The sequence below is a fragment of the Maylandia zebra genome, linkage group LG2, assembly GCF_041146795.1.
Source record: "Maylandia zebra isolate NMK-2024a linkage group LG2, Mzebra_GT3a, whole genome shotgun sequence".
NCBI lineage: Eukaryota > Metazoa > Chordata > Actinopteri > Cichliformes > Cichlidae > Maylandia > Maylandia zebra.
In genome coordinates this window covers 46,275,042-46,287,567 of record NC_135168.1, presented here as the reverse complement: position 1 = coordinate 46,287,567, position 12,526 = coordinate 46,275,042, and the positions used below count along the sequence as shown (strand labels likewise).

The 12,526-nt window shown below is 39.2% G+C and overlaps 1 protein-coding gene across 1 annotated transcript in view; it reads left to right on the top strand.

Moving 5' to 3' along the window:
• Window positions 1-12,526, top strand: part of tnmd (tenomodulin) — a 66,382-nt gene that overhangs the window by 36,962 nt on the left and 16,894 nt on the right. Inside the window, exon 3 of the mRNA XM_024805255.2 lies at window positions 6,596-6,736. Coding sequence (XP_024661023.1) covers window positions 6,596-6,736 — 141 coding nt within the window. The remainder of the gene's footprint in view (window positions 1-6,595; window positions 6,737-12,526) is intronic.

Sequence of the window (12,526 nt, the reverse complement as noted above, 5' to 3'; positions counted from 1 at the left end):
TTTTGATCATGTCTTTCCGTTACAGGTGGAAGTGATGGGGTTCATGCAGGTGCGGCTGGAAAGGCATTAGTAAAGGATCGAATAGCAGCAGAGAGAGGAGGTGGCAGCTTGCTCCGAGGCTGTGTTTTGTTTTGTTTTATTGTAGTTTCAGTTTGTTTGGTTGAATTCCCCAGGGGCCTTTTGTTTCATTAAGATTTTTCTTAATAAATGCCACCTTTTTTGTGCACATACTCCAGCCTCAAGACCTGTTTCTTAAGTATCCTTTGAAACTTTCCGGTGCCAAACAATAACCATCGCCCCTTGCATGCAATCTTGGCAGAATACATAGACTTTTTGGCCAGTCCATTAAAACAGTTAATTCCTCTGCAGGGCATATTGTTTGTCAGATAATTTCACTAATATGCACTGAAAGGGACCAACACCAGAAACAAGGCACAGTTCAGTGCCTCATATTTGTTGAGGTGATGGCTAGTCATTTGTGTTGACATCGTCCCTTCATATTAAGCAAACTATATCCCCAAGTTAAAGCTCCAATAATGATTTAACAGTTGGAATATATGCATTTTAAACTGACATACAGTTGTCTAAATGGGGTTTGAGCTTTAGAGCCAAAACTCTATTTTTAGAAGGCTATAAATATGTTTATTTTTTTTTATATAAATTGAGCTTTTTAACATTGAAGCCTGTGATAATTAGCCTCCTAGCATACTGTACTGTTGTGGAGCTAAACAGTCAACAATTTTAAATTCAATATTGAATGCTAATGTTGTCTTGTGTCTGCTGGGTGTTCTTAGACCAGCAATTTTCTTTATGAAATTAAATGAAGTTAACAACATTCTAACTTTAAAACTTGTGCTGTCCCATCAGGCTGAAATGTTAAATAGTGTTCAGTTTAAGGTTAATCTCAAGCAACCAACAGTTAAACAAAATAACCAAGGTTCATTGTTGTTTTCCACACCATGTCAGATGGAGTTAGCTCAGACAGCACTGAGCTGAGAACGCTTATGCGATGTGGATGAAGCAAAGTGGAACGTAGCGTTGTTCAGGCAGATCGCTGCAGTGGCGTTTGCATTAGCTGATGTGCCTAAGTTGGATCGTTCATGCGTCAGAATCGCTGTCTCACTCACAGAAAGCAGTAACAATGTATCTATAATAATGTATCATTTTCATGCAGGTGTACAGCACAAGCGCTATGAGACGGCAAGTCTCGCTGTTTCTCTCCTCGTGCACGTCCTCGATGTTCTTCTTATATTTTTGCTCCTTTTCATTTATTGTACATCTTTGTTGTTGCTCATTTTCTGTGATATTTCCTTCAGAGCAGAGCCATTTCAACTAATTGTAACAATATAACCGTTTGCTAAAAATGGTCAACTTTGACAAGTGTCTCTAGCTCATGTAGTAAGACATCTTAGCCTCTTTTTTTTTCAGTCGAACTACGTGCCTTGCGTACTTTTGAATAAAAATCTTTCCCACTGCAGCTTTAATGTCACACTAGTATAATTGTCGAAGTGTTTCAAGTGCATTAAATGTCTTTGAGACCAAAATAGTCACACAGAGTGTAGCATAAATTGGAGCTTTTCCTATGTGCTGGCATTTTATCTGGCTGTTCAGTTTGACATGAAAAGCTAATTAACTTTCACAGCCTTTTTTTTTTCTATGAGAGTTGCTAAGTGATAGTTTCTATGAATTCATATTAGTCCAGAATTGAAGCAAGAAATTATGAGGAACAAGTTTTCTTTAATGCACTTTTGCTTTTTTATTTTTATTTTTTGCAACTAAAATAATGAGAGTGATCTGAAGCACTAATTATAAAGATCACCGTTGGTACGCTGAGGTGAAATATTATGTTGTGCTCCACAGTTTTCCCCTTATTGCACCATGTATCACACTACAAGTTTCCCAATGTACTGGAGCATCTATAAGTATCAAAGAAGGCCATACAGGGGCAATTCATTTCTATTTTCAGAATGCCAATTATTGTGCACAGCAGCAGCTTTGGCTATTGAGCCAGCCGAAGTCAAACTGTTGTAATACATTATTATCTATTTCAACCTGGTGCGGTGGGGAGATTCTCACTGCTGGATTTTCATCAAAAGAGATAGCCTGCTGAAAATGTAATTCACTGTTTTAGTATAAATCAATAAGCCTCGAGAATCTATTCCCCCATTCCACCTTTATGTTAATATAAAAGAAATGCTCAAATAGAACTTTAATTCACCACATGGACTTTCAGACTGTTTAATAGCCCCAATTTTATCCATAACTGCTCAATTGACACTTAAATCTCAAGCCCATCTTAATTTGGCTTCTCCTGACAATTAGAAGTTCTACTTCTCTTTAGCGCCAAGGCTACTGTGACCCATATTAATGGTGATTTATAGGCTATGCCAGTCTAACAGTGATCCATCTATTAAGAATTATATCCCATTTGATCCTTATTGCTCTGTTCTTCCTCCAAAAAAGAAAAGTCGTGCCTACATGTAACGCAGCATATTTGAATATCCTGGAAGCTGTGTATAAGTAAGCAGATGGAAAACATGTTAAAAAATGAACATGTGAAAGAGCTTAAAGTGAAAGCTAATTTTGTTAGAGCGTTAGAGGACACTCAGATGGTTCTGATGGGGGATATAAATCCTGATGGACTCCCATCTGAGTGTATTCATTAATCATGCGTCTCATTGGCGAGGCTCTGATTTGCCACTGAGACAGATGAAGATGAACTCAGCAATATATTTCTCATCATAACACAACCCTCGCATAAATATTAATAGCATATTTTCAGCTGGTGGGCATGAATCATTTTTCAGACAGGGAATTTTAAGAGCTATCCATGCGTGTCCAAGAACAGTATATAAGCAAGCAGTTGTGATAAACAACGGCGCTTTAAGGCAACAATGAAGCGAGAGTCCTAACTGTAAGGGAGATTTTAAATCTCTTTATCGTGCTTACTTCAGACAAACTTCTGTCGATACATTTTTTTATTTAACCTTACAGCTTGTCAACATAAACATCTTTAATTGCTCGAGTGCATGCTACCACTGAAGTTTAAGAAGCTGTCATTTTGAATCAGTTAGATATTGTTTTTGTTTATTTTTCAAGATATCTGGAAAATATTGCAGCCACTGTTTTAAAACTGATAACAAATGAAGCTAACTGGGAAGCTGTGATAGCTTTCTGCTACAGTGGATATTTTTATATTAACAATGGCTTATCAGGGACTGCGTAATGTAAAAGGAGTCATTTAAGCAGTTCTCTTTGGCCTTGCGGTTTTCATTCGGCACTTTTAGTTCGGTTTTTTTGGTTGCTGCACATTTCCTGCTATTTTGGTTGACTTTAATTGACCTCTTTTTCAGGCACAGCGGGCAGCCAAAACAGCACATTTTACTCCACCCAACACCCCCCTTCTCTCTCTCTCACATACACGGCCAGTTTATTAGATACACCTTGGTAGCACTGCTGCCGTCTGCTGCACACCCATGATACAAAGATCATCACAAAGGTGCTCCATTGGATTGGGATTTTTGGACTGTGGAGCTCATTTAAGTACAGTGAAGTCATTGTCACCTTCAAGAGAGCAGTTTGATTTTATTTTTGGCTTTGAGGCATGGCGTGTTATTCTGCTGCAAGCACACTTCTTATGATAGGTACAGTGTGATCGTAAAGAGAAGGACATGGCCAGCAACAACTCCAGGTAGGCTGTGGTGCCAAGAAAATATCCGCCAAATCCTTACACTGCCAGCCTGACCCACTGATAGACAGAATAGAGCCAAATGTTAAATGTCACCTCAGCAGACCAGGCAACGTAGTTCCAGTCATTTGTTGTACAGTTTTGGTGAGCCTGTGTAAATTGCAGCCTCTGTTTCCATTTTTTAGCTGACAACAATGACACCTGGTGTGGTCTTTTGCTGCTGTAGGTAATCTGCTTCAAGGTTTGACATGTGTTCAGAGATGCTCATCTGCATACTTTGGTCGTGGTTATTTGAGTTACTGTTGTCGTCCTATAGAATGAAGGCAGCAGTATCAGTATGTTAGCCTCACCTCTAACCCAATGGCAAGTGGGATAAGCTCATGATGGATGGGTGGATGGGTGGATGGGTGTTGTCTTCCTATCAGCTTTAAGGAGTCAAGGCATTCTCTTTTGATGTCTGGCATCCATAACAACAACAATTTAAATTTTATCGCACTTTTAAATTAAAAAGTTTTTCTCTTTGCACACAATAACAGATTGTTTTCATAAAAAATCATAAATTACCAGGGTCAGTATTATTAGCCCTCTGAAAAACTGATCCTTTTATTGAGCCACAGCAAAAAAAAAACCCACTGCTGTGTAATGATGTGCTTTAACGTTGCAATGCTCAAAGTGTGTAAAACCAAGTTAAAACCGATGGTTAGCGATCAATTTAAACTATAAAAGTATAAAAACTTCAACAAGCCATTTTGGACTTGAGAAAAAGAATTGTTGATGCTCATGAAGAAGAGATGGATATACAGTTATTGCCGAGTTTCCAAGTGTCAAGAACTGAAGTGAGAACTATCATCAAGAAATTCAAAGAGGGCCACACAGTACAGGATAAGCCTGGCAGAAGTAGGCAGCAAAAGATTTTAAAGATTCTGGAAAACAGCTAGTGAGAGATGTGTCTAAAGACCCCAAATTAACTTCCAAGACATTAGTGAATGACTTGTCTAAGTTGGGAATCTTAGACTCAAAGAAGACAATTGCTAGAACGCTGCACAGGAATGGACTGTGAGGTTGCAGACCGAGAAAACCTTCACTTGTGCAGAAGACTGAAGTACAATATGAATTAATTCAATTCAATTCAATTCAATTTTATTTATATAGCGCCAAATCACAACAAAAGTCGCCTCAAGGCGCTTCATAGATACAGAGAAAAACCCAACAATCATATGACCCCCTATGAGCAAGCACTTTGGCGACAGTGGGAAGGAAAAACTCCCTTTTAACAGGAAGAAACCTCCGGCAGAACCAGGCTCAGGGAGGGGCGGGGCCATCTGCTGTGATTGGTTGGGGTGAGAGAAGGAAGACAGGATAAAGACATGCTGTGGAAGAGAGACAGAGATTAATAACAGATATGATTCAGTGCAGAGAGGTCTGTTAACACATAGTGAGTGAGAAAGGTGACTGGAAAGGAAAAACTCAATGCATCATGGGAATCCCCGGCAGCCTACGTCTATTGCAGCATAACTAAGGGAGGATTCAGGGTCACCTGGTCCAGCCCTAACTATATGCTTTAGCAAAAAGGAAAGTTTGAAGCCTAATCTTGAAAGTAGAGATAGTGTCTGTCTGTTAAAATTATGCATTCTGTAATCGTGTCCTTTGGTTAGATGACATGAAACTTGAGCTCATTTTTGTGTGTATAACCCTATAGTGAAACACGGTGGTGGTGGTATTATGCTGTGGGCTGGGTCTGGAACTGGGAATCTCATGAAGATGGAAGGAATCACAAAGAGAGAAGGATACGTGAAGACTTTGAAAGGAAACCTCAAGCATCCAGTAGCAAAACTGGGTCTGGGTCGTCGCTTTGTCTTCTGTGACGACAATGGGCCAAATATACGTCACTCCTAGTGAAGGACGACATCCAGAAGTTCAAAATGAATGTTACTGACTGGATTGAGCATCCAACGTCCGTGCCAGAGGACCATCAAAATTGAAGGAAGTTCAGAGATGTGTTAGACATGTTGAAAGGTACAACAAATGACTAAAGGTTGTTATCCAGCAAAAAGGATAAACAACTGACTGTTAGCATCAGGGGAGCTAATAAGCTCGACCCTGGTAGTTTTTGGTTTCTGTGAAATCTTTTTTTGTTTCTGTGTGTAAAGTTAAATGATGTAATCCTCCGAAATAAAACTGGGATGTTTGGAAAAGCTGTGTTACCTTCCAACCCTTGACTTTTAACCCCCTCTGATACTGAGCCAGCTTACTGCAGCTTCAAGTATTTAAAACTCATATTTTTTTCTGTTCTTATCCTTTCTTATGGGAGCTGGTTTGTCATTCGACCTCATTATTCAGTCTGATGTTGTAGTCGCGTCACATGTTTTCTGCAGGTCTTTTGTATTCATCTGTTGGTTTTTTGTAATTATGGATCATTTTGATCTCCGTTCAGATGCGGGTGACATATGAAAACATATGTTTATTTAACGGTTGAATATTCTATAAACCGGCGCTCAATAGCCTGTAAATATGTGTCAATCTCATTCACACTTCTCACCATTTTGTGACAATTATTCTGCGGCTGTTGTGTTTTTTCTGGTTTTGGCACCCGAAAATGAAATTCCAATTCATAATCCTGCATTCGGTGCCACCATTGAGTCAATTGTTTTTTCCTTTCAGTGAAACAGCTGTCAATGAGAACAACACCAGACCTGCTTGAATAATTGAAAAAACTCTGAGATGTTGGCAGCGCAGCATTGTTAAATTGTAAAGCACTGTTAAGCCTTTAAAGACGGCTGAAAAATTCAGAAAATTGCTTCATTTTTGATGTTTTCACTGATCTATATTATTGAGCGATGTAAGGAATGGCGAAAGCATCGCTCGTGCATTGATCAGAGGGGCGTGTGGTTGTTTGTGTCGTTGCAGGTGTATGACCACGAGTACAAAGCTGTGGTGGATGGCGTGGAGACAGACAGTACAATGGAGATAGACCCAGTTCACCGCGTTGAAATATTTAAGATGGGAAATGGGAGTGAGGAGATTCTCGAGGTCCACGACTTCAAAAATGTAAGTAAAGGTTAAACAAGGCCATGTAAGCTATTTTTTTTCTTTTGATGAAAAACTGAAGCTGTACCCATGTCTTCTCGTCAGCAGAGGATGTTGTATGATGTTCACATCCTGCCCTTTTTTAAGAGACAATTGACAACATTTATCCTTTCTTGAAATCCTATTTTTCTTATTTCATCCTTTGTCACTCTGGATGGGAAAAAAGATGGTACAAACCTTTGAAACATCACACAGACAGAGTGATGGAAATCATTCTCACTGAGGTGTTCACGCGAGGATCAAAAACACAATTGCAAAAATACAGCACTTATGGTATCAGTAATTGATACTAAAGCAGCAGCGCACAAGGAGATTTGTTATGTGACTTTGTGCACACACACAGCAACCCAGAGCGAAGAATTCAGACCCCCATTAAAAAAATCGCTTTCTTCCCACTAATTCTATACACCAACTTTTTCACAGTACAGAGACAAACGCTATTAAGAAACCCGTCTCTATTTGTTTCTCGCACCTTTTTCAAATGCAATTTTGTCTCCAGCCGAACTCATTACCTTACCTTTCATTCCTAAATCCTGCTCGACTGTGCAGGAGGTTACACATGCTGCACCTCGGAGTAGAGAGTGTGCTGCTTGGCTGGGTAATGAATGCTCTTACTCTCACACCATTATTTACTGTGAAATGTTGAGTTGCCAGGCTGAATGTTACAGGATACACCTCATCCAAAACAAAAACCTACGCTGAATCGTTATTGTTTTTGTTACAATGGGCTTTGTGAATCTAAAATGGCTATATGACAGAAACCAGCACAGCACCGGAAAACTTTAACCCCTGCAATCAGTCTCTCTATTTCCTTTTCTCCCTCCCTGAGCCCACTCTGTGTTTGCGTGTGGGTGTATGTGTGTGTGTGTTTGTGGCCCACATACATAAACATGCGTGCCTGTTGCTTGTTCCACTTCCTGTTAGTGAAGCACATCCCCCGAGGAGATTTGTTTGATTCAGTGCTCCACCATGGAAGACTAAGTAACAAGCGAGTGAGCAGAATAATTCAAACCTCATTGTGACAAAAATCTCAGAGAAAATTTACAATTGGTTATACTAAGTGGAAGCTTTTGCACTGATGTTAGAATTGATTTTGTTTAATACAAAAAAGGGGAATGTCACATGTTATTACACAGACCAAAGCCACCTTTAAAACAATCTCCATCAAGCCCGAGGGCTGTGTGATGAATGGAAAATGAGGGGATTATACCACCAGGACTGTGAACCATTAGACTCATTTTAACAGGAGAGGAAGGAAAAATGGAGAAAGAGACATCCTGAGAGGGAATTACCAGGGTCGTTTTCACGTTAAAACGAAGTGAACAACTGAACCAAAGAACATTTAGGCAAACAGAAATTTGTTTCTGCACAAGGTTTCAAATTGGTGTTTCAATTTTATCTGCACAACAAAGCAAAGGCATAATAAAGTGAGAACAGAGTCAAAATTGGAGCATGTTAAGTAGCCATTGTGTTAAAGTTAAGTTTACTTTCTGTTGGTGTGTTCTGTTATCTCTCCAGTTGCATGATGTGTGATTGCTTTCCTTCAAACTCAACGACAGAGTTCCTTAAGAATTCTCTAAATTTTTGACATAATGATGCAAAAGTCCATCCATCCATTCACTTCCGCGACCCTGAAAAGGATAAGCAGATGGATGATGCAAAAGTGAGGCTGCCCAAGTTTTCCAACTACAAAGGCTTCAAACAATGCTCAGGTAATGTGGCCTTTCCTGTAAAGAACAAAGAACCACGCTTATTGTTTCCTGACATTTAACAAGAAATTTCAACAAATCTTTAATTTAATTCATGGAAACACGTGTGTGTGTGTGTGTGTGTGTGTGTGTGTGTGTGTGTGTGTGTGTGTGTGTGTGTGTGTGTGTGTGTGTGTGTGTGTGTGTGTCAGATTGATCCTGTTGTTTGTTAGGTGTAGATTTACAAGAATAAAAAGGTTTTGTAAATACATCAGAAAATATCAGCAGCAATGTGAAGGTCAAGCAGTTCAGCAGTTCAGCACTGCAGAGACCTCTACAATCCTTCTTTGTTAAAGCACCTTTGGCAGCAATGGCAGCCTGGAGTCTCGTTGGAAATAATCCTAGAAGTCTGGCACACCTTTCTGTTAAAAGTCACTCTTATTCTTGCAGGCAGAATCTTTAAAGTTCAACCAAGTTGGATGGAAGGAGTTGGTGCGCAGCCATTTTTCACGTTTCTTCATAAATGCTTAGTTCTATGCGGTTCTAGCCTCAGCTCTAGTTAAGCTACTTCAGGACTTTCAAACTCTTCTTGAAGCCTGCTTCAGGTTGTTGTCTAGATAAAACATAAATCTTCGCCCAAATTTGAGACCCTGAGGACTCTGGAAAAGGCCTTCACTTAAAATTGACCCATATTTTCTACATTAACCTTTTCCTTTTGCCTGACTTGTGTTCTACTCCCAGTTGCAGCACAATCCTACGACCACTGTGTTTGATAGCAGCACGGGCAGGTGTGCGAATTTTCTAATTACGTCGATTTAGTTCACAATTAGTTCAGGTAATTACAGTGGACTCAATCAAACTATTGAAGCAGCAATGATAAAAGTCAACTGTGGAGCTCAACAGTGGTATTACAAAAGATCTAAATGCTTAAGCAAATGGGATATTGTGTTCTTAATTTTATTCTCGTGGGATACTGTGTGGGGAACTGAACAGAGGTGGGACCAAGTCATTGTTTTGCAAGTCTCAAGTAAGTCTCAAGTCTTTATCCTCAAGTCTCAAGTCAAGTCTCAAGTAATGTCAGGCAAGTCAGAGTCGAGTCTCAAGTCACTGGTGTAAAAGTCCGAGTCAAGTCACAAGTCTGAAACTTTGAATTTCAAGTCCTTTCGAGTCTTTAAAAAAAAAACGAAAAAATAATGTTGCAGTTATGCTAAATGTAAATATTAGACCATGTAATTTTAAAATCTGTGTTTTTCTCAACACATGACAAAATAGTGAACTTAGAAAATATACACAAATTGTGAAATTGCACCTCTTTAAAATGCAGCTCAATTAAACCTAGCTCCAAGAATAATTTTCACCGACAGTTCTGAGATAAGCTGCATGTTATTCTTGGATGCGGTTGTAGGACCAGCTTTAAAATCGCATGACAAAAATATCATACACATTAAAAAAAACTGTATCACCAACGTAGCCTGGAAAACATTTGCTAGTTAGATGAAGTCAGCTATCTCATCGTAGCATATTTATATGCATATTTATAATTATACGGTTCTTGGAGTGAGTGCATACACTCATGAAGTTTAGTAACTTCAGGTCACTGCAACAAGCCCAGGTACAGTTTACCGACGGATGGGTGCAGGACCTTGAAATGCACCGTGTAGAACGAAAGACCATCGTACGTATCATAAGTTTACCAGTCTCACAAATTGTCGTCATAAATACACATTCGTTAACCGTTTATTAATAGGACCTTTGAGCTCAGCGGTAATTAATTAGCAGTGGAAATAATTTCTGGTAGCGTTACAGAAATGTAGCAGTGACAACAATATTGTATGCTGTAATCACCGCGCGGATAGGAGGCGGCTGGCTTGACCGCGGCTCACAAATGACGGCTCACTTTACCGCAGTCTGTAATCGCACTGGGCAATTAGTGATACAAAAAACCTGTTTTATCCTGTGAATAAAAGTATATGTTTTGGTCAATGTACCATAATAACAGAAGCGAAACGCAATATTGTGTCAGGACAATTCACTATTTATGCACAATAAATAAAGGAGCATAGCGCGACAATTTCTGTTCAGCGCCAGACTTGCTTGTAACCTATATCACCAATTATGTTAAGAAAAATGACGTATTAACTACTAAAAAACACTGACCTTCATGTAAATGCTTGGAGCAGACTAACATGTGAGCTGGAGTGTTCTGGGACGTTATATTTGATCTTTGAATGGCTGCAATCCAGTCGCGTCTTTGTTACTTCGGAAACATGGCTCGAACAATTTCTCTTCAACGACGTAATCCGATAACAACCGATCTCTTTACCCGTCGGCTTCCCGTGGCTGTCATGCGACCGGCTATTGCAGTTAATAATACAACGGCTTCTTGACATTTTTGTGTTTCTTTTTATCGCTATGTAACTGATTTTAATTGAAAGCCTGCGTGCGCTAGTACCGCTTGCCACGAGTTCCCAGAATCCTTTGCGGTTCTACCCGTGAATGACGTCACATTTTCAATCTCCATATAATATGCATGTTAAATTTTATATTTGGGGTAAAATATCAAGTCTTTTCAAGTAAACCGGTTCAAGTCCAATTCAAGTCCCAAGTCATTGGTGTAAAAGTCCAAGTCAAGTCACAAGTCTTAGAACATTTTTTCAAGTCAAGTCTAAAGTCATAAAATTAATGACTCGAGTCTGACTCGAGTCCAAGTCATGTGACTCGAGTCCACACCTCTGGAACTGAATTCACTCTGAGATGATTCCGAGCCAACAAAATAATCTGTAAATCTTCCAAGCGTCAGAAAACTTTAAGAAAGCACAATATATCCCTAGACTGTGAGAGGAAACCATAAGCAGAGCCGTCTGAAACAAGGGTGAGCAGCGTTTTTCCCTCATTTACCACCTGACCTTCATCAGGCAATGCACACCCTAAGCTATAACTCCCGCCAGCTTCGCAAGTATTTCCACATCTGACTTGGCTCAAGTTCAGACTGCAGAAGTTGTCAGTCATATGTTTTAACTTCTTATTTTCAAATAGTACTACCCTAGTTCAAGGTTGCCAGCATCCATAAATCACCACAGATGCTGGAAGCAGCAGCTGGCGAGTGCAGCCATTCTGTAATATTTATGTTAAAGTTGTGTTTTTAACAGACACTTTCTCTCAGTGTTTACTTTTTCTTTAATTCCTCTGCAGTTAACCATCAACGTCCCAGTCAAAACCTAATCTTGGTGACACTGTCCAAATGACTGATATATTAATATCTAACAATAATGCCAGGAAATCAGTACCCTCCATCAAGTCTGATGTGGATGTCCTTGACTTCACTTGAATTCGTGCTGGCTATGGCAACAACATGACTGTTTCATTGCAAATTTGGACCAGTTTGACAGAAGTGTTCTTATTTGGACAAATATCTGCAAAACATGTGTTATTGTACTACTGAAGGCTGAATCACAAAATGAGTCAAATGGGCAAAAGCAACAAAAACGATGGAGAAAGACAGATCAATCATAACTTGTTGAATTTGTAACCAATTTTCGAGAAATTTGTCAAAAAAGTGTCAGATATATATTTATGCTAAATGATCTATGTGTCGTCATACAAAAATCTTAACTTGATAGTAAAAGTAATATTTCTCTAATGTAATCCTTAAAAAAAAAATGTTCCGCAGCTGCTTATTTTTTGTGATATATTTCTGCTTCATCAACTATAAAATGTCCAAAAAAAAACCTGACAACATCAAGCCCCTTGTTAAAAATTAGTTCTCTTTTTCAGGTTCGACTTGAAAAGGCAGCTTTAGACGAGCCATTTGGCTCAAAGTTTCGTGTCCTCACTGCTGCTGTCCTTGAATGTCTTCTAACGTCTATCTTTTGGCAGCCTGCACACAGCAAGTCAGCCTCAACAGTCCTGTAAAGCTTCTGTGGCTAAACTTCAGGCACATACCACAGTCAACATTTTGACAGATAATTTAAATAATTTAGGAGTACTTTACACAATAAAACACGGAGCAACATAATCACATCCAACCTTTCTGTTTATAAGATGCTGTTTTGTACGTTTTTAC